Source organism: Elephantulus edwardii, unplaced genomic scaffold (assembly GCF_000299155.1).
Source record: "Elephantulus edwardii isolate Elephantulus edwardi_28Jun2011 unplaced genomic scaffold, EleEdw1.0 scaffold00196, whole genome shotgun sequence".
NCBI lineage: Eukaryota > Metazoa > Chordata > Mammalia > Macroscelidea > Macroscelididae > Elephantulus > Elephantulus edwardii.
The window spans coordinates 6143624-6166185 of record NW_006399946.1 but is presented as its reverse complement, the minus strand read 5'-3'; the positions used below and the strand labels follow the sequence as shown (position 1 = coordinate 6166185).

At 39.5% G+C, this 22562-nt stretch overlaps 1 protein-coding gene across 2 annotated transcripts in view; it reads left to right on the top strand.

The window, feature by feature from the left end:
• The first annotated feature begins 1175 nt into the window (after positions 1–1175).
• Positions 1176–22562, top strand: part of CEP76 (centrosomal protein 76kDa) — a 103325-nt gene continuing 81938 nt past the window's right edge. Inside the window, exons 1-7 of one of the 2 annotated variants that reach the window (XM_006897018.1) lie at positions 1176–1239; positions 2792–2947; positions 4010–4088; positions 5119–5343; positions 6522–6707; positions 9064–9161; positions 11403–11531. In XM_006897018.1, the coding sequence (XP_006897080.1) occupies positions 1177–1239; positions 2792–2947; positions 4010–4088; positions 5119–5343; positions 6522–6707; positions 9064–9161; positions 11403–11531 (936 nt within the window). In that variant the 5' untranslated portion in view covers position 1176. The remainder of the gene's footprint in view (positions 1240–2791; positions 2948–4009; positions 4089–5118; positions 5344–6521; positions 6708–9063; positions 9162–11402; positions 11532–22562) is intronic. The other variant, XM_006897019.1, reaches the window with a different exon arrangement.

Here is a 22562-nt window from a genome sequence, read left to right as displayed (position 1 = left end):
GTGAGCTCTATTTCCAGGGCTGCCTCACATCTCCTCCTGGATGCCTAAAACCACACAAGTCCACGGGGGTCCCCCATCCTCTCCTGGACAGCAACAACCACACAGGACCCTGCATTCCATCCCCTCCTGGAGGTTTGAAACCACACAAGTCCCCAAGTCCTCCAATTCCTAATTCCTCCTGGACGGCGACAACCACACAAGCCCCCACGTCCCCGATCCTTTTCTGGAGGTCCACAACCACACAGCCCCACGTCGCACATCCCCTCCTGGAGGGGCACAACCACACAGGTCCCCTCGTCCCCATCCACTCCTGGAGGTCCCCCACCCCCTCCAGGAGAGCAACAACCACACAGGTCCCTGCGTCTCTCATCCCCCTCCAGGAGGGAACAACCATACAAGTCCCTAGGTCCAATCTCCTCATGGAGGCCCACAACCACAAAGCCCTCGGTCTCCCATACCCTCCGGGAGACCCACAACCACACACAGACTCGCTGCGCGCCCGGGGTTGTCTTCCATTCGGTCAGACAGGTAGACAAGCAGACAACCCGCGCCGTGTTTCCCGCATCGTGGCCCAGGGGACTCACCATCAAGAGGGTGCAGCCCGAGAGCTCGGGGACTGGCTCGGCGCAGGGCACAAACATGGCCACAGCCACACGCCCGAGCGGGAATGGAGAACGCAACGCGGAGGACTGGAGCAGCAGCACGGACACACACGCAAGAGAGAGAACTGAACTTCTAAGTTAGCTGATGTCCACAGAGCTGAGCGTCAGAAAGTCAGGGGAGCAAAACCTGAGACCCGGGAAAGGATTGCCAGTGAGAGGTGTCTAAGGTCCAGGAAATGTAACGTTCACCCGGTGATGGCGGATCTACCGTTCGCCCTGCCCCCTGACCATGTCCCGCCCCTCGCAGTTCCGGAGGGAGCCTGGCACCCACCACGCCACACCCACCGTATCCCCGCCCACTGTGTTCCCTGGCCCTGCCCACTCCCCTGTCGCCCCGCCCCTCGTGGTTTTAGAACATGCGCGTCCCTGACACCACCCCCACCCCCACCACCCCGCCCCGCCCTTCGCTGTTGCAGAATAGGGACGTCGCGCGCCCTGTGGCTCTGTTGTTGGGAGACTCGGGGTGTGCTGGTCACTAAGAGCCGGAACCAGCTTGGCTCCTGGCAGTGGGGACATGTCGCTACCGGCAGAGAAAGCTTCGGAGCTGAAGCAGCTCATCCACCAACAGCTGAACAAGGTGAGGGCTCGCGGCGTTCTGTATGCCGAAATTAGCCAAGACAGGTTTATGGGCCCGGGCCAACACGAAGGATATCAGGCCTGTCCGCGGGCCCAGCACGGAGCGGGAGCGGGGACCAGGCCCTGTCCGCGGGAAGGGCAGGGCTGTAGTCGCGGGGCCCGCAGGAAGCGGGAGCGGGAGGCCAGCTCTCTAGCATCTCCTGAGTGACCGTGAGTTGGTGGGGTACCTGAAACCAGGGAATCTTTGGGAAAATCACATTTCTGAAACCTGTGTTTGGAATAGGTTTCTATTCAGAAATAAGAAATTAGAATTTCGTAATGAGTGAAACATGGACATACCAAGTACTTATAAAACAAAAGAATTAAAATTTTAAGTAGTAACACAATAATTTCATTAAGTATTTAAATATTAAGTAGCAATGAGAATACTTGTGATGAAAGACCCGAGGCATTAAACTAAGAAAACGGAGCATTGAAATGTTTCTAATTGGTGCTGTGTATTGCCCTGCAAATAAATAAGCATCTTTTATCATTTTTCACAGCTGCCTTATTGCACATTGTATAGATAGGCAAGCCAATTCAGAAAGGCCAAATAAGCTGGCTCAAAAATTCAAACACTTATCTACTTGAGATTATTTTTATTTTTATTAGATCTCTTCTTAAAATATAAGTTTTTACAATTACCTTGAGAAGTCTGAAACGTCTTAGATGTAGTCTCCATGTGCTCCATTACTGTCATCTAAAAATTTGTGATTTTGATGAAGGTTTGCATAGCTTACTAAGACCTACCTTTTCACATTCTCATGTGCTGCTTGTTGCTTACAATACTTTCCTTTATTATACTGAGTCCAATTGGCAGCATCAGGATAGATGGTGAAGAGATTGAGATTGTTCACAGCTTCAGTTTGCATGGCTCCACAGTCAACATTCTTGGCACCTGCAGCCAGGAAATGAAAAGACGTATTGTAATGGGAAAGTCCGCTGTTAGGGACCTCTCCAAAGTACTGAAGAGCAATAGTGTCACTCTGGAGACTAAGGTGCATCTGATACAGGCCATGGTCTTTGCAATCACTTGCTATGCGTCAGAGAGTTGGACAGTGACTAAGGAGGATAGAAGGAGAATTGATGCCTTTGAGCTGTGGTGTTGGAGAAGAGTATTGAATGTCCTGGAGAGGGTGAAGGCAGGCTGCTCCTTGGAGGCAAGGATTCTGAAGCTTCATCTGACATACTTTGGACATGTAAGGAGGGACCAGTCCTTGGAGGAGGATGTCATGCTTGGGAGGGTGGAGGGAGAGTGCAGGAGAGAGACTCTCTATGAGGTGGGTTGATTCAGTGACCGGGGTAATGGGGGTAGGTGTGTCAGAGAGAGTGTGATTGGCACAGGATAGAGCAGGGTTTAGGGCTGTTGTACATAGGGGTCACTATGAGTCGCAGGCATCTTGATGGCACATAACAACAGCAACAACACACTGCATCAGTGCATTAGAAACTGTTTGGTAATCGGCTACTTTGATATCTGCGTTGCTCAGTTGTAATGCTTCTTTTCTATGTAGATGGATGTCCATGGCAGAATACAAGAAATCCTGGCAGAGACCATCCGGGAAGAGTTGGCACCTGACCAGCCACAATTATCAACAGAAGATTTGATCAAAGCTCTTAAACGTAGAGGAATTATTGATGATGTGATGAAAGAGCTTAATTTTGTTACTGTGAGTAACTTAGGGACAAAAAAACTAAGAATAGTAATGATACTGTTGTGCTTGACACTGTTTTAGGTGTATATTTAGGGCTCTCCCTTTACAAAACGGATTTAAACCATTTTGTCTATTAATGTCCTTGTTTAAAGTGCTAGGTAGTCTACTTTTGAACATTCTATTATTTAATACGGTATGAATGATTGGCTGGTATACCATTTCTCAATATTGTTGTCAGATGCCATCGAGTCAACTGACTCCTAGTGACCCTGTAAACACCAAATTTGAACTATTTTATCTTGTTATTCTCCAGATCTGTAACTCTCTTTGTTTGTATTTTAGTCAAATTGGTTCACCATAATAAAGTTCTTTTTCATTTAGAGTTTGCTGTCATTTCTGTTAGATATACAAGCTTGTTTTTAAAAGAAATGCACTTTTTTGGGACTGCTTTGCCTATGACTAACAATTTATAAGTTTCTTTAAGAAAGTTAAGTGACTACTGAATCCTCAAATTATTTTCTTCAAATAGGTCAATAGCAGGATGATAGTTTCTCAGTCCAAATTAGTAAGTAGGCCTCTTGAAAATGAGGCAATAATGAGAAGCTATGACCTCAATACCAGGATAACTTAATGTGAAAAAATTGGAGTGGACTTTATAATACACCAAGGAATAAGTATAAGCATCCTTTTTTAGTTTTTGAGATTTAGAAACCTATTTGTTATTAAAAGTGACCCAATAACAGCTTCTGCAATGCGTAATCCACTTTTTTATTAAAATCTGCTCATGACCACTCATAATCCAAATGTTATATATGAGGTTTCGAGAAAGTTCAATTTTGCTTTAAGTAGTAAAGATTTATTTTTAGCACTTTTGAAGCTTTAAAAATAATTTAACTCCTTATTATTAGACTTTCAGTGGTGACCACTTAACTATTATGCAAGCCATTATGTTAGGAAAAGAATGTTGGGGATATGTGTGTGTGCTTATTCTACTACTTCTGGTTCAGTGTTTAGTCCCATTGTGATTTTTTTGCTTAAACCTATTTTTTCTAATTTGTTTTTCTTTTACCTTTATAGGACAGTGTTGATCAAGAATTCCCTACCTCTCCAAATCAACCTTATTTTGCTGATAAACAATCAACGTTGTTTAAAAAAAGTATGTATACTCCCCGCCCCAATTAGCTACAAATTAGAATGAATCTGCTGTAAAGTTTGTTATCTAATAGAAAACACTTCAGATTTTTGTTGTTGCTGCTGTTGTTATTTTCCCTCTAAAATGAGATAGTTAACTCTTTGTGGTCACGTAGCCACAAAAAACCCAAGTGAGAGTTTTTGGAGATTTTCCACCCCCTCCAATAATTTTAGTATCCAAAGTTAAAATCCTATTTTCTTATTAAAATGACAGAATTTTTCTTTAATTACTGAATTGAAAAGTACATTTTATCTGCTATGTAATCTGTCAGGAAGGCAAATAGTTAATTGCGTGGTCACCTAGCATTTGTTCTTGGAAAAAGACATCATGCTGGGAAAGATAGCGGGTTCTCAGAGAAAAGAGGATGATTCTGACCAGATGGATTGATGTAGTGACTATGACAGTGAGCTGGAACAGATGATGGTACAGGGAATGACAGGACAGAGCAGGGCTCAGATCTGTTGTTAGAGGGTGACCATGAGTTGTAGTCAACTTGATGGCACCTAACAACAGTAGCCAAAACTTAGATTCTAGTTTACATAAAGTGTATCAGAAATTTTAATGTACAACAAGGTAGAAACAAACATAGTAATGCCTGCTTCTAATGTTTTAATAATAGATTTTACTTAAAATGACGTAGCTTGGTGTTTTTAATGGTAATATAATTAATTCCTAAGTATGCAGTCTTCTCGTTGGTAGTTTTCCAAGTTGGTTTATGGAGGTAAAAGAATGTTAGATATGCAACCAAAAATACACTAAAATTTGCACCTGACACCTTCCTCTGGTAGAAAACAAGCAGAATGTGAACTCAGAAAAAGATGGCATATTGTAGATCTTTTTAGTATTTACATGCTCTGATATACAGTAAAACTGTTACTCTTTCTCATTTTTTAGTCTTTGATTTTATTCCTGTCAAGTTATTATTTCCTATTGTCTTGATCACATTCCTAAGTTACTTTGGCAGTTTCCTCATATATATTGCTACACTTTACAGCTAATATTGATCCAACACGGAGGTATCTTTACCTTCAGGTTTTGGGTGGAAAAGCTTTCTTGGAACATCTGCAAGAACCGGAGCCTTTACCAGGACAAGTCTGTTCAACCTTTACTTTATGCTTACATTTTCGAAACCAACGTTTTCGTTCTAAACCTGTTCCATGTGCCTGTGAACCAGATTTTCATGATGGTTTTTTACTTGAAGTACACAGAGAAAGCTTAGGTAAGGAGTCATAAATTGTTATTTGAGTAAATCTTTGTTAGATAACAGATTTTGCTGTAAGAAGAAATTTATATCCTTTATCTTTTCATTTTTCTCTTACTGCTTTTTCGTCTATTTCAACTTTTTCTCCCTTTTTTGTTTTATTTTTTATTTCAAAAATCATTTTCCCTAAAGATTGTTTTTTCCACAGTTTTAAATTTGTCATTTCTTTTTTAATAACTGCTTCAACATGCATTTTGTGCATGATTCTATGGTAGGGAGACTCTGGGAGTATAGTGGAAAAGGAGATGTGGGTCATTGTTCTCATTTATAAAGGAAACATGGCTTCCTTGTGATGGGATGCAGCTTTTAAAATCACACTTTACACTTCAGTGTGTAGCTTTCTTTTTTCTTTTGATCTGCTGTGTCACTCATGGTTTAAACGGCCACCTGGAGAAGGCTTGAGCCTCAGTGATGTGCCCACCCATCCTCTGGTGCTGCAGTTTAACCCCTTGTGCCAGGAGTAGGCACTCTCGGAGCACAAAGGCAGCACAGAGCTGTTTTAATTTTACTGTTTTAGGTTGGTACTTGATTCTGTAGTTACATTTTATCTTTCTAGAATGATATTTTGTAGTTGTCAGTATAGAAATCTTTGTAAACTTTACAGACTTTTATCTTCAGAATATCATATTATTAACATTGCTAATTAGTACTAAGAATTTTTTCCCCTCCAGGTGAAAATGTTAACCAATTAAGGAAAGTCATGGAATAAATTGCTAGATCCAAGAGCCTAGGTTTTTTTATTTTTGTGTTGACAATACAGTTCTTGTTATGGAGACATACTGTTGGAAAAAATTGCACCAACACCCTTGCTCCTAAGAGTTGCCTCAAACCTCCAATTTGTAAAATACACAGTTCCTGTGAAGCACAATGGAATATGCCTGTAGACTTAACTGTCTCTTAGGGAGTAGAATGCATTGATGTGCCACAGTTCTCCCAGGTCTCTTGAAAATTAGTGAAGGAAATAAGACTGTACTTTTATTCCTAGTCCATTGAATGTTTTCTGAGGTTATTACCAAATTATTCTGTCTGGTTCTTTTGTCTTTACTGTTTAGTATAGCTTTCAATGAAAGAATTATTTTTGTTGGTCTAATTGAATATATGATATAATTGTTCCCTTCTTTGATTTCTGTAACTAGGTGATGGAACTAGAATGGCTGACTCAACAACAATGTTATCAATAAGTGATCCAGTTCATATTGTGCTAATCAAAACAGATATATTTGGTGAAACCACACTAGTAGCCTCTTATTTCCTTGAATGGCGATCAGTTTTGGGCTCAGAAAATGGAATGACCAGTCTTACCGTGGAGCTTATGGGTGTAGGTATGATGCTTAGTGTCCCTGTTACTGTCCTTAGCTACAGTTTGTGGATATATTTTGTGTATGTGTATATTTTAAATAAAAAAGAATTTTTTAAACTACAACCTTCCCCCCCTTTCTTGTTTTCATATATTTTCTGGCTAACATTTGGTAGATTAATACCAATTAATACATAAAGTTAAAATTGGATTTCCTTTGGTTAAAATTACAAAATTTTTCTTTAATTTTTGGAAGGGTGATTTTACTCTTTTGGGAATTCATAACTTCAGTATTTTAGAGTTAATTGCCTAAGTTCATACTAAAAACCAAGTCTTATGGCTTTTGAAAAGAAGAGATTGGCTTCCCTCTCTTTTAAAAAGTAGTGATATTTTTATTATGTATTTAGTGAAGGTTTGTTTTTATAGCAGTTCTAGGGAGCTCTGGTGGCTTAGTGGCAATAGGCCAACAGCTGCTCTGCAGGAGAAGGATGGGCTGTCTCCTTCCCTATGATTAATTGTCTCTGAAAACCCGCTGGATGGTCAGCTATGGGTTGATTCTGACTCTGTGATACACACAACAGTAGCAGTTTAGTTTCCCATTCAGCAATTTGTGCCCACATTTGGTCAGTTGAATACATTTCTCACAGTGTGTGAACATTCACTTTATCCGCTGTGGTTGGTTTGTTACATTTTATAGTTAAAAATTTTCTATAAGTTATCATGTAATAAAATTTTATTGGGAGAATTACCACTCTAATAGTATAAACAGGAAATGTCTTCATGAATAGTGTAAGTCAAGCATGTCAGTCAGTCTGCAAAATGTTGGGGTTTTTTGTTTTTGTTTTTTTAAATGAATATGGAAATTCTGAGGGTCTCCTTCCCTTTAAATGTATATGTACTCGTGTGTGCTTTTGAGTCAGAACCAACCTATAGCTGACCCTCCAGCAGGTTTTCAGAGACAGAAAATTGTATGGGAGAATATTGCCCATCTTTCTTCAGTGGAGCAGCTGGTGGATTTGAACCACCTGCCTTTGGAATTGCAGCATAGCTTCTTAACCTAGGCCACCATAATTCTATAGGGTATATAAGACTATTTAAAAACTAATATTCTTTTTTTAAAATTTATTTTATTATTTCTATGTGTACTGTCAAATCAGATCTGACTGGTACAGGAGATTGCTCCTCCTTCTCCAGCAGAGCATCTGGTGGATTCAAACCATGTACCTCTAGGATTGCAGTGCTGCTTCTTGCCACTAGGTCACCAGAGCTCCCTTAAAAACTAATATTCTTGATGACTGTTAAAAAAAAACACCAACTGGCTTCCTACAGTAGCAGTTTAACAGAGTATGCAGTAGGCTTATGTATGGAAAAGTGGCACTTAGGAGGTAGGTGATAACCAGTTCAATGTTTACATTAGTGAGTAGTAGCCTGGAGAGCAGAGATATTCTTGTATTCCTCATCAATGTCTCCCTGCAACCTTGAACACTATTCTGGATACATAGTTGTTAGTCTGTTGAAAATTGTTGCAAAACCTACTAGTGTTACAGGATGGCATAGAATGCATTTACTTTGGTGTTGAAATTTAGTTACAGATTTAAATCTGCAGGAACAGAATAGATTTTATTAGATTTTTATGAGAATGCTGGTGTGTTATTTAAATGAGAAATAGACATAGAGGTTTTCTTTATATGGGAGATTTATCTTAAAAATTAAAAAAAAAAATCACCAAGCATTTATCATAAAAAATAGGCCAAACATAGTACTTGTAATAATTACCCATATACAAGCAACCCAGATTGGTCAAGAAAGTATTCAGTTTCTCTGAGTGAAGCATATTTGTGTTTTCATTTAAAAATCCACACAAGTTGAAAATATATGCACACATACAGCATGATAAATGGAAATGGAGTAAATAGAAATTTATTATATAAAACAAATAAAGGTTATAGATGGTTTCCGACTTTTTCTCCCCCCCATGGAGGAAGCAACATGAGGTGTTCTACATTTCATGAAGATAAAATTTTTACCAAGATGATAAAAATGAACAATTGCAAAACCTTTATTTAGGCCCTCAAAATTCTGTATAAATCTTATTAGAAAGCTGTGAAAATAGATAATAATTATAATTAGGTAAGAAACTTTTTTTTTAACAAATCCATAATTTTATTTGCTTTTCAATAAGTTGGTAAGAAACTTTTGTAAAAAAATCTGTAATCTGATCTAATTAATCTTTCATATGAATTTTAAAGACATTACTGAATATTATGTTTATCCTTTGTAAGTGGTAAAGCACCAAATTCCCAAATATTTTTATTAGACTTTAGATAACTAAATATATGTAATATTTTAACTTCTGAATTTTTAAATATTTATATTTATAGGCACAGAATCAAAAGTTTCTGTGGGAATTTTAAATATAAAACTTGAGACATACCCACCACTCAGTCAACTGATATCTCAAGAAGTAGTGAATACACAGGTAAGTAATCCCAAATATTTTTTTATCTTTATTATTTTAGTGGTATAGTCAGTAGGAAGCTGTGCTGCTATCCCAAAGGTCAAGTCTCTCTGGCAGTTCAGTAGCAGCTCTGGGGGAGAGAGATAGGCAGTCTCCTCCTATGCAGTTTACAGCCTCAAAACCTCAGTGGCAGGTCAGCAATGAGCTGGTTGGTTCTGAGACTCTAAGACACTGGGAGAGGGATTTACTCTAGAAGGTACTCTTCCTTAAAGAAAGTCATCATTTATTATTAGTGTTTAGATTAGCATCTCAAAGATTAACAAAAATGAGAAAAAAAGATAAATTTACTTGCCTAGAGGAAATTCTAGGAATATTCATGAAAACAGCACAAGGATTAGAACATTAGAATTTGAAAGCTGTAGAGCATAGAGGCGTAATGAAGGGATACCAATAGGGTGAAGCTTAGTAGTTATTTCATCAGTGTTTATTGTGGGCTTGTAAACAACATTTTTTGCTGCACTGTCGGGGGAGACGTGCATGACCCTTCCAGGATGTAACAGGAGAGACGTCTCCCCCCCCCCTCGTAATTTTGTTGAGTTTTATGAGGACTTATTCTTGATCATCCCCTCAGATTGGGCCTATCACCCCTATTTAGTTTCACTGTATGGGTTATAGTTACTTGTCATGCAGGCACTTTAGTCTTGATATTGAGCCTTTAGCCCAACATGCCTCTATCAGATTGATCCTTTTATATATCTGATAAAAATGGATAGCAATTTTTTAGTAATTGAAAATTATTTGTCTATTTTGGATAAGACATTATTTCCAATTTTTCTAATTTCCCCTTAACAATTATACAGCTATTAATGCATTTTTCTGTTAATTAGCCTGGCAAATTTTATTGATCTTACACAGGTATTTTGAATGTCAAGTTATTGTTACAGATACTGAATATATAACTATGCACAAAGTAGACAATTTGCTCTTTAGGAACTTGGCTTCTGGTAGGGAAATTAACAATAGGCAGCTTTAAGACATTAGAAGATGCTTTGTGGAGAATTGTTACAAGGTGATGGGAGAGAGTTGTTAGGCACAAAGTTCTAATCCACCAGCTGCTCTGAAGGAGAAAGATGTACAGTCTTCCTCCATGTGATTTATAGCCTCTGAAAACCTGCTGGAGCTAAGAGTCGATTCTGACTCAATGACACATAACAACAACTTTAGATTAAGTGATTAGGGAGAGGTGTGAAAAGCAAGAGGAGCCCAGCCATGCAAAGGTTGACCATTTCAGGCAATGGAAGCAACCAAGTGCCCAAGGCCTTCGTCGGGAACAGAAAGAGCCCTGTGTGAGGAAGGTCTAGTGGGGTGAGGAAGTTCTAGTGGGAAGAGGAATGGAGAAATCTTTCTAGACAAGAACCAGATTTTATAAGCTAGCACAAGTAATTTGCTGTGTGTTAAGAAATAATTGTAGTAGTATAAGCAAGGAATTGACTGAATAGGATTTATTATTTGAGTCTTTCCCTTAAAAAAAGAATAAGTAGCTATAATTTGGAAAATCAAGTTTATTAGAGGGAAGTGTAGAAACAGGGTGCTATGATGATGGTGGAGATGAAGAGAAGTAGCCAGATTTATTACTATTTTCCAGATATTAATTAATAAGAATGAATAGTGCTGTTAGATGCCATCTAATAGCATCTCTTTGTACAAGAGATGAAATATTGCCCAATCCTGAATCATCCTCACTGTATCTGTTGTTCAGTCACTGTGTCAGTCTATCTACTTGAAAGTCTTCCTTTTTTTCTTTGATATTGCACCTTTCCGAGTATGATGTCCTTTTTCCAAAGACTGGCCTTCCAGAGAGCATGCCCAAAATATGTGAGATGAAGATCTTTACTTGTAAAGAGCACTCTGGCTGGACTTCTTCCAGAACACATTTATTTTTTTGTTTGGCAATATGTGGTATATTCAATATTTTTCATCAGCACTACGATTCAAAGGCTTCACCAAGTTCTTCACTGGCCTTCCTTATTTGTTGTCGAACTTTAACAATCTTAAGAAACCATTGAAAACACCATGACTTGAATCAGACACACTCAGAGTTTTTTACCTAATGTCTTTGCTCTTTATTGCATTGAAGAGGTCCATACAGCAGATTTGCCTAATGCAAAGTCATTGTCTTTCTTGATCTCCGCTTTCATAGATGTTAATTGAGATCCATGTGAAAGGACTAGAAATTGAAATGAATTTCTTTTTAATTGCAAGCTTGCTTTGGAACGTCAGAAAACTGCAGAGAGGGAACGTTTATTTCTTGTATATGCTAAGCAGTGGTGGAGAGAATATTTGCAGATTCGACCCTCACATCATTCAAGACTGGTGAAGATATTTGCACAGGTTTGTAAATTCTGTTTCTTAAGTTTCACACTTGTATTTGAGATGTAACTGCATATATATAAGTTTAATATAATTTGAGTTTGAAAATATTTTTATTCCAGTCAAGGGAAAGTTCACTTGTAAAATCAATTGCTGATTTTTTAATATGTTCTTTTACCAAGTAAAGTAGTTTTATATGGTTATATGTTTTTGTTACATGCTGTTGAGTTGTCGGCAACTCATAGCAACCCGGTACACAATAGTTCTGAACCCTGATCTGTCCTGAGCCTATCTCACCATTTCTGACACATCTACCCCCAAAACCTCAGTTATTGTGTCAGTCCTCCTTAGGCAGAATCTTCCTCTCTTGTGCTATCCCTTTACCCTTCCAAGCTTGATGTCATTTGAGGCTTGGTCCCTCCTAGCATCATGCTCAAAATATGTCAGAGTTTCAAAATGCTTGCCTCCACTGAGTAACCTGGTTTTACCCTCTCCAGGACACATCTATTTGTTCTCTTGACAGTTCATGGTATGTACAGTATTCTTTTCCAGCACCACAACTCAAAGTCATTAATTCTTCTGTCATCCTTAGTTTTTGCTTAGCTTTTTTGATGTGTAGCAACTAATTGCAAAGATCATGGCCTGGATCAGGCACATGTTTGTCTCTCGGCTGACATCGTTGTTCTTCAGCATAGGTCCCTGGCAGCAGATTTACCTAATATAATATTTTTAGTTCCGACTGTTGGTGCCATGAGTATTGGTTGTGGAACCAGGCATGCTGAAGTTGTTAATAATCTCAGTCTTTTTTTCCCATCTATCATGTGCTGCCAGTTGGCCCAGTGATATTTCAACAGATGCAGCACTGGACATGCTCACCAGGCTGTGCCAGAAAACCTGGAGAACAACTACCAGAGTGTGGAAAGGGGGTAGGTATGTCAGAGACAATAACATTGGCTCAGAATAGAACAAGATTAAGAGCTGGTGTACATAGGGTTGCTCTGAGTCAAAAGCAACTCAGTGGCACATAACAGTAACAACAACATTGCAGACCTCACTCACACAAGCAAAATCCTGCAGAAGATTATCCAAAAATTACTGGAATCAACTGACAACTGCCAAAAGTGCAAGCTGGGCTTAGAAGAGACCATGGTACAAGGGACATCATAACCAATGTCAGATATATTTTGGATGAAAGCAGAGTACCAGAGGAATGCCTGTCTATGTTTCATTGACTATGCAAAGGCATTTGACTGTGGATCACAACAAATTGTGCCTGACTTTGAGAAGAATGAGAATCCCAGAACCTGATTGTGTTCATGCAAAACCTATGCTTGGACCAGAAGGCAGTAGTAAGAACAGAGCAAGGAAACACTGTATGGTTCAAAATCAGGAAAGGAGTGTGTCGGGAATGCATCCTGTCTCCATACCTTTTCAATCTATATGCAGAACAGATTACTCAGGAGGCTGGACTTTATGAGCAGGAATATGGCATCAGGATTGGAGGAAGACTCATCAACCCCCAGTGTTATGCAGATGCCACAACCTTGCTTGCCAAAAATGAGTGGGATCTGAAGTATTTGCTGATGATGGTCAAGAACTGTAGTCTTCAATATGGATTGAAATCCAGCATCAAGAAGACAAAGATTTTCACCACTGGGCCAATTGACAACACCATAGAGAGATGGGGAAGAGACACATGTCTACTGGGTAATTTAAAAATTTTACTTTTTAATTCCATTTTTTAAGTTTTTTAAAACCTTTTCTGCATATATTTGCCTTAAAGTAGATGGCATCTCATTTAGATTAGCTGGAACTGTTCTTGTTTGAATGTTAGAAATACTTTGCCATTGAGTCATTTTATCAAGGATCTCAGGTATTGCAGTCCATAAGATGTTGTGCTGCTATTAAAAGGCCTAACATTTAAAAAACCCAGCAGTTTTAACTCAGAGATGAGCAATCTCCTTTCGTTAAGATTTACAGCCTTGGAAAGCCGACAGAGGGTCACTAAGGGTTGGAATCAATGGCGGTGAGAGAAGCTGCTTTATATGTGAAGAATGTAGTGTTGGGATTGGAAAAAGACTTGTTACTTACTGAGCAGCAGAAAGCCTTGCTTTCTGAAAGTAAAGACAACCTTATGTAAGAGGTCAAAGTCTAAAAGCCTTCAGTATGAATTACACCTCAGCATAAAAGACCTTACTATTGGACCAGTAAGCAGTGTTAAACTGAAAATACTCAGATTGTCAAAGATTTACTTGGATTGATGTTTAAAATCTTAGAAAGCTAGGTAGTACCACCAAGAAGGAGTTGCCAGGATTGGAATACCTCTTTGAACTGGGATCCCTGCATACTGAACCTCCTTGACACTGGAGAAGGCCAGACAGAACACGTACATGTTCCTGGGAAAGCCAGACATGCTGAAGGAAACAAAGACTTTCTACACAATTAACAGAGATGATGCCTGCCCCTAGAGCTTGTATTCTGAACTCCTAAACTGTTACAGAATAAATTTCTGTTTGTTAAAACCGTTTACTTGTTTTATCTCTACTATAGCCTTGTCCAAACATCTGACACCCATGTTTTAGATAACTTTTACCATAATATTAGCTAGCCCAAAGCAAAATCATGCTCATCAGTTCTTTATGAGACATGTTATGACACTACATGAAAATGACATCTTCACCTTCCTTGCTTTTGTTGAAAGTTGGTCTATAGTGGGTCTTGTTCTTTTACCCCCCTAGTGTCTCTCTCTTTATTCAGAGAACAGGACCACACAATCTGCCTTTGCCCATGGAGGATCTCAAATGGAAAGTACTAGTTTTAACTCTCATAGCTGGTGATGGAAAGTGAATGGGTTAATAGGAAACTGCTCAGTGGTGCCCCCTTCAGGGGGTTAGACAATAGATATTCGTCTGTTTAATGGACTAAGCTGACAGTATACCTAGCAATACATTTTGTGAGAGTAAGAGAGGAGAGAAAATTAGTTTTGAGCCCGAATTAATTTTAGAAACTGGTGGCCTTGTTCTAGAAAGCTGTGCTGCAATCCCAAAAGCATATAGTTCGAGTCCACCAGCTGCTCAATGGGAAAGGGATGAGCATTCTCCTCCTGTGTGATTTGCTGCCTCTGAAAATCTGGATAGTCAGCTATGGGTCATTTCTGACTCAATGCACAACAACAACAACCTTACCAGACCTTTTATTTATTAATAAAAGAGATTCACTATCATGTGCCACTGTGGTGAGTCAGGGAGTCCATCTCTACATGAGAAGTATTTAATTTTGCTTCTTACACACCCTAAACCACTCTGATGCCTCCAGGAAATCCATGGAAAATAAGCATGTGAAATAGCTAATTCCTTTGTTCAGTTTCAACGTATTTCTTTTTTTCTTTTTTTTGTTTCAACGTATTTCTAATTGACTTCCTCATCATCATGCTTTTTTCTTTTCTGAAGTGGCACACATTATTCCCTACAGCTGTTCCCCCCCCAATAATTATTATTTCCTCCCAGTAATCAGTATTATTGTCCACAAGACCAAAGCAACAGGAGAGAAATGAAGTTTTTATTCCAATTTCTTATTTCAGCTTGAAATTCAGATGAAATATTTTAAGATGGCGTGTCCATCCTGTTGTTGTATTAACAGTCTCTGGAATCCTCCATCTGTCATTTGTTGGAATTGATGCCTAATCCTGAGAATGAGCCTTTTCTCGCCAGCACCAGAAGGGAACAGCTTCTAAATCAATCTAATGAGTGGATTTTGGGGGCACCAAGTAGACTTTTACAGTAACATTTTTACCTCACATGCCAGTAAAGGAAATCCTGTCATATTTTGATATAGATAGTTTAAACATTTGACTTATACTCATTCAAAACTGGAAAAAAAAATAGTCTTTTCATAGACAAATTTGTTTCCAAAAGCAGTAATAGGAAAATGGGAAACAAAACCAGTACAGTGCCTTTATTTTTGCTGAGCCTCTGTCCAAGTTGGCAGTGGAGTGGGTTATATGATATGTATGTGGAGTCAGGGATGTGTCCAATCCCCATACCTTTTCAACCTGTATGCAGAGCAGATTATCCGAGAGGCTGGGCTCTATGAGGAGAATTGTGGCATCAGGATTGGTGGAAGATCTATTCCCTGCTTGCCGAAACTGAGAAGGACCTCATGCACTTGCTGCAGAGGGTCAAGGACTGCAGCCTTCAGTATGGACTGAGGCTCAATGTCAAGAAGACAAAGATTCTCACCACTGGACCAATTGGTAGCATCCGGATGGATGGTGAAGAGATTGAGATTGTTCACAGCTTCAGTTTGCTTGGCTCCACGGTCAACACTCTTGGCACCAGCAGCCAGGAAATCAAAAAACGTATTGCGATGGGAAAGTCTCTTGTTAGGGACCTCTCTAAAGTACTCAAGAGCAACAGTGTCTCTCTGGAGACTAAGGTGCGCCTGATACAGGCCAGGGTCTTTGCAATCACTTGTTATGCATCAGAGAGTTGGAAAATGACTAGGGAAGATAGAGAATTGATTGATGCCTTTGAGCTGTGGTACTGGAGAAGAGTATTGAATGTACCCTGGACTGCCAAGAAAACAAACAGATTCATCCTGGAGAGGGTCAAACCGGGCTGCTCCTTGGAGGCAAGGATCTGGGGCTTCGCCTGACATACTTTGGACATGTTGTAAGGAGAGACATGTCCTTGGAGAGAGACATCATGCTTGGTAAGGTGGAGGGACAGCACAGGAGGGGAAGACCCTCTATGAAGTAGTTTGATTCAGTCACTGGGGTAATTGGGATGGGTGTGTCAGAGGCAGTGCAATTGGCACAGGATAAAAGCAGGGTTTAGGGCTGTTGTGCATAGGGTTGCTATGAGTCGCAAACGATTCGACAGCACATAACAACAACAGTAACATGTGGAGTCTGTAAAGAGAAGTCAGCAGATGTTCACAGAAGCATCAGGAAAAAAGAGAAGAGAACATTGCAGACATTTATTATTTAACTTTATATTAAGGTCTGTTGATTGTGGGAAAAGTATTATGAAGACAACAATTTCCGTTTCCCAAACTGGAAAGAAAAAAGAGCTATTGAGGTACCTTAACAATTTAATTGAAGTGAATATATCTTGTTCCAGATAAATGTTCTTGTGTGCCATCAAGTTGAAACCGACTCATAGTTGAGCCTCCAGTGGGTTTTTGGGGACAGTGAGTCACATGGGGGGGGGGGACTGCCTATCCTTTTCCCATGGAACAGCTGGTGGATTCAAACTTCATACCTTTGAGATTGTAGTGCATCTTCTTAGTACTAGGCCACTAGGGCTTCCTTGAAAAAAAGAAAAGTAAGTGAGCTAATGCAATTGGGTGTGAGCTGATTGTATTTGGCCACATATTTAAAAAGGCATTTAGTTGCCAATTTGGGGCTGCTTACTAGTTCAGGGAAAATGAGTGGAACATCTGGATTCTACAAACGTATGTTTTCTATTTTGGCTGAGTGTTAGGAGTGGACTGTTGGTCAATTGTGTGTGAGCTGATTGGATTTGGTCTTGTATTTAAAAAGGCATTTGGGCCCTTGGGCCTGGTTTTAATTGTTTTCAGTCCAACATTCTTTTAAGTAAATAGCAAAAAATAAGGTTCCAGGAATAGATGGTATACCAGTTAACATATTTCAGCTGACAGATGCTGCCCTGGACGTGCTCACGAAGTTGTGCCAAGAAATCTGGAGAACAGCCACTTGGCCAACTGACTGGAAGAGATCTATATTTGTTCCCATCCCAAAGAAGGGTGACCCAACAGAGTGTGGAAACTATAGAACAATATCATTGATTTCACATGCAAGCAAGATTCTACCGAAGGTTATCCAAAAATGACTGGAACAACACATCAGCAGAGAACTGCCAGAAGTCCAGGCTGGGTTTAGAAGGCGTCGTCATACTAGGGATATTGTAGCTAATGTTAGATGGATCTTAGCTGAAAACAGGGAGTACCAGAAGAATGTCTATCTGTGTTTCATTGACTATGCAAAGGTGTTTGACTGTGTGGATCATAACAAACTGTGGCTGACTCTGAGAAAAATGGGAATCCTAGAACACTTCATCGTGCTAATGAGAAACCTATACTTGGACCAAGAGGCAGTCGTCAGACCAGAGCAAGGAAACACTACATGGTTCAAAATTGGGAAGGGCGTATGCCAGGGATGTGTCCTGTCTCCATACCTTTTCAACCTGTATGCAGAACAGATTATCTGGGAGGCTGGGCTCTATGAGGAGAAGTGTGGGGTCAAGATTGGTGGAAGATCTATCAACAATCTGCGATATGCAGATGGTATAACCCTGCTTGCTGAAACCGAGGAGAACCTGAAGCGCTTGCTGTAGAGGATCAAGGACTGCAGCCTCCAATATGGATTGAGGCTCAATATCGGGAAGACAAAGATTCTCACAACTGGACCAATTGGCAGCATCAGGATGGATGGTGAAGAGATTGAGATTGTTCACAGCTTCAGTTTGCTTGGCTCCATAGTCAACACTCTCGGCACCAGTAGCCAGAAATTAGAAGACATATTGCCATGGGAAAGTCTGTTGTTAGGGACCTCTCCAAAGTACTGAAGAGCAATGGTGTCACTCTGGAAACTAAGGTGCATCTGATACAGGCCATAGTCTTTGCTATCACATATTATGCATCAGAGAGTTGGACAATGACTAAGGAGGATAGAAGGAGAATTGATGCCTTCTAGCTGTGGTGCTGGAGAAGAGTATTGAGGGTACCATGGACTTTTAGGAAAACAAACATTCATCCTGGAAAGGGTCAAACCGGGCTGCTCCTTGGAGGCAAGGATTCTAAGGCTCTATCCAACATACTTTGGACATGTTGCAAGGAGGGACTGGTCCTTGGAGAGGGACATCATGCTTGGTAGGGTGGAGGGACAGCGCAGAAGGGGAAGGCCCCCTATGAGGTGGATTGATTCAGTGACTGGGGTAATGGGGAAGGGTGTATTGGAGACGGTGCGATTGGCACAGAACAGAGCAGAGTTTAGGGATGTTGTACGTAGGGTCGCTATGAGTCACAAGTAACTCGATGGCACATAACAACAACAATTCTTCTAAGTAGTGTAGCACTGGTCTCTCCATTTGTTTTACAGAGGTAAGCTAGTTGCTGTGATGGTAAAACACTGTGATACTAATGTGTCAAATGCAATAATGGTTACACATGGTGGACACTGTTTGGTGTTCTCAAATTAAAACAGGCTTGGAAGCAAGAGTGTCATCCACTTCTGAAACAGCTTGTCTCCAGAAACTCTGTGAATTTAGAGAAACGATGAAAGTCAATGCCTGTTCAGGACTTTCATTCATAGCGTCGCTATGAGTCATCTATGACTCAACGGTACTTACTAACAATAACATAGCAGCATTAATCAGTATTTGATACTGCAAGAGGTAACAGATAATAAAAAAGTGGAAATGGTTTTGGAATTGGATAAGTAGAATCTGGGACAGTTTTAAAGTGCCTAATAGTAAAATGTAGATTGCCTTGAAGAGACTGTTGGTGGAATTATAGACAAAGTTAATTCGGTGAAGGATCAGAAAGCGGAGAATTTTAAAATCATGGAAGGCATCATGTGGAGAACCAGAGAAACACAGCAGTGGAATTAGAAAACCTGTAAGGAGATTGGGACAGACACAGAGTAGCTTCCACACCAGCTTGTGACGTCAGAGTTGAATGCTTTCCAGAAGGAGACTCCCTAGCGGGATGAGGTGCATTTCATTGCTTGGTAGGACTGGGCCTACCCTACAGAGTTAGATAACTGGGTCCTTAAGTTCCACGGGGCATGAGATGCATCTGGGCATTTATTATTAGAGTTGAAGAGTCAGGAGGCTTGCAGTGAGTCATAGTTGATGGCATCTAATAACAATTAAGAGTTTTCTAACAATTACTGAAGCAGGACAGAGATTAGTCTGGTCTCTGGTACCAGGGAGCATAGGACATAGACTTTTATCAGTCTCAAAGCTGCTTCCACTTGGTAACTTCCTTAGACTAGAAATCGATGACTAAAAGTAGATACGTCTTTTTTTTCCCCATATCACTATATTCCCTTCAGTAGCCTACTTCAGATCCACTCTCTAGAAGAATAATCAGTCAAGGTATGGAGATCCATACATTGAAAAAAATGTTTCTTTCTTCTGCTTTTTTATTATTCCATTGAGAGGCACACTGAGTTAGAAGAAATTCATAACCTTTTGTGGTTTCTAACCTAGCTGGGAAGATGAGAGAAACACATCTAAAGATGTATAAAATAGATTAAGTATGCAAAGGAAGAATGTTAACAGCGATGAACCATTTGAATGGAGGGTGGCATGTGCTTCAGACACATGGGGGAGCTATAATGCCTCAATGAACAGAAACCTACTCAGAAATAGAAGCTGTAAAAGAGAGACCACTCAGAGCTAGCAGCAATAAAGCCTCCTTCTACAGCCAGTGCCCTAAATTTGCACATATAGCCCTCTAAACTGAGAATAAATTTACGCTTAAAAAAATGGTAAGAAAATCTTACAAAGATGTTACTTTGGAGCTGTTGTGGCTTAGTGGCAAGAAGCTTCACTGCAATCCCAAAGGTGTGTGATTCGAATCCACCAGATGCTCTGCTGGAAAAGGAGGGGGTCATTCTCCTCCTGTGCTGATAGGATCTGATTCAAAGGTTCATGACAAGAAAAGGAAAAAAGATGTTACTTTATTATCTTGTTTTCACTCACCTCAAATACATGCAAAAATGAGCAAGCACCACAACTCAAAGGCATCAGTCAGTTCTTCTATCATCCTTGTTCATTGTCCAATTCTCTACAGCATAGCAAGGATTGAAAAGACCATGGCCCAAATCAGGCTATCTTAGTCTTCAAATGGACATCATTGCTTTTCAGTAAATTGGAGAGTCCCCAACAGCAAACTTACCAAATGTATATATTCCGTGATCTGAGGGCTGGTACCAAGGGTGTTGATTTGTGGATCCAAGTAAGATGAAATTGTTGACCTTTTCAATCTTTTCTCCCTCAATCATGATGTTGCTTAGGCCTTGCTGAGGATTTTTGTCTTCTTGATGATGAGATACAATCTATACTGGAGGCTGTATTCTTTAATCTTTTGCAGCAAATATTTCAAGTTGTCTTTATTTTCAGCAAGTAAGGTTGTATAATCTGTATAAAGGTTGTTGATAAGTCTTCTCCTTTTCTGATGCTGTATTTTTCTTCAAATATAGTCCAGCTTCTCACATTTTTGTTCAGCATATACATTTTGAGTAGGTATGACTCACACGTTTCCTGGTTTTAAACTATGTAATGTTTGCCTCTTCTGTTTGGACAACAGCTTCTTGGTCTAGGTATAGATTTTGTAAGAGTATAATTAAGTGTTTTGGGATTCTCATTCTTTTCAGTGTTAGTCAGTCTGTTACAAATCACAGTCAGATGTCTTTGCATAAGTCAGTAAAGCACAAATAGACAGTCTTCCAGCATTCTCTGTTTTCAACCAGGATCTGTCTGACATCAGTAGTGATATCCCTGGTGCCACAACCTCTTCTAAACCCAGCTTGAACCGCTGTTAGTTCTGTGTCAATGAACTGTTCTAGCCGTTTTTGAATCTTTAGTAATACTTTGCTTTCATGTCGTATTACTGATAATGTTTACCCATTCTTTTTGGTCACCTTTCTTGAGAATGGGAACAAATATGGATATCTTCCAGTCAGTCAGAGAGGTAGCTGTCCTCTAAATTTCCTGGCATGGACTAATAAGCATGTCCAGGCCTGCCTCTGATAACTGAAGCATGTCAATTAGTATTCCATTGATTCCTTGAGCCTTTTTAAAAAATATATATGTGTGTATATGTATATGTATATGTATATGTATATGTATATGTATATGTATATGTATGTATACACACACACACACACATTGCTTTATTTCCTATTCAAATACATTACAGTGTGTGAATCACAATATACTATGAATCGTATTGCAAACAATGAAAATTCCAGAACAATTAATTGTGATTAGGCAGTACCTGCACATAAACTAAAAGGCAATATTATAAACAGAACAGGAGAATGCTAGATTATAAAGGCATCAGAATAGGAGAAAGATTCATCATCAGCTGTTTTATGCAGATGGCACTACCTTGCTTTCAGTAAGAGAAGACTTGAAACCCTTACTGCTGATGATCAAAGATTAGAGTTACATAAAAAAACTATGAATTATATCTCAATATAAAGAAAACAAATATTCTCACCACTGGATCATTAGTCAACATTATGACAAATGAAAAAGATTGAAGTTGTCAATAATCTTATTTTGCTTGGATCCACAATTGACACTTCTGAAAACAGCAGTCAAGAAGTCCAAAGACATGTTGCACTGGGAAAACCTGCTGTCAAGGACCTCTCAAAAGTACTAAAGAGTAAGAACAAAGAATAAGGTGTACCTTATGCAAACCATGGTATTTTTAACTGCTTCTTATGCATCTGAAAGTAGGACAGTGAATTAGGATAACAAAGACGAATTGATGCCTTTGAATTGTGGTGTTGGTGAAGAGTATTGAAAATATAAAATCAAACAAATTCATTTTGAATGAAATGTAACCAAAGTATTCCTTACAGGCAAAGAAGATGAAACGTTTTTATTGGGTTACATATAATCATACATATATGTTATGTTTTGCACATTTACTTTGTGTTTTATACCATCATTCATATATGTTGTGGTTGAGTTATTCCTTGTATTTTACATAATCATTCATGTGCATTATCTCTTAAATAATAACCATTGTTCTGTACCTATTTTCTCCCTGTCTTTTCATGTCCCTATTCAACATTTATCAGTCTTTCATCCACCTCTCTGCCCATCAGCCTTTGCAAGCCAGTGGTTTTCCCACTTTCCCTTTTTTGGCCCCTCCTTTTCCCCATTCCCTTCCCCCTTTGAACATTTGTACATCTTGCTCAGTTGTTCTGTTACCACTATTGTGACCTTATGCAATATTTGTTTTTATGAGACTGAGATATTTCACTCAGGATAATGTTTTCTCTTTTTTTTT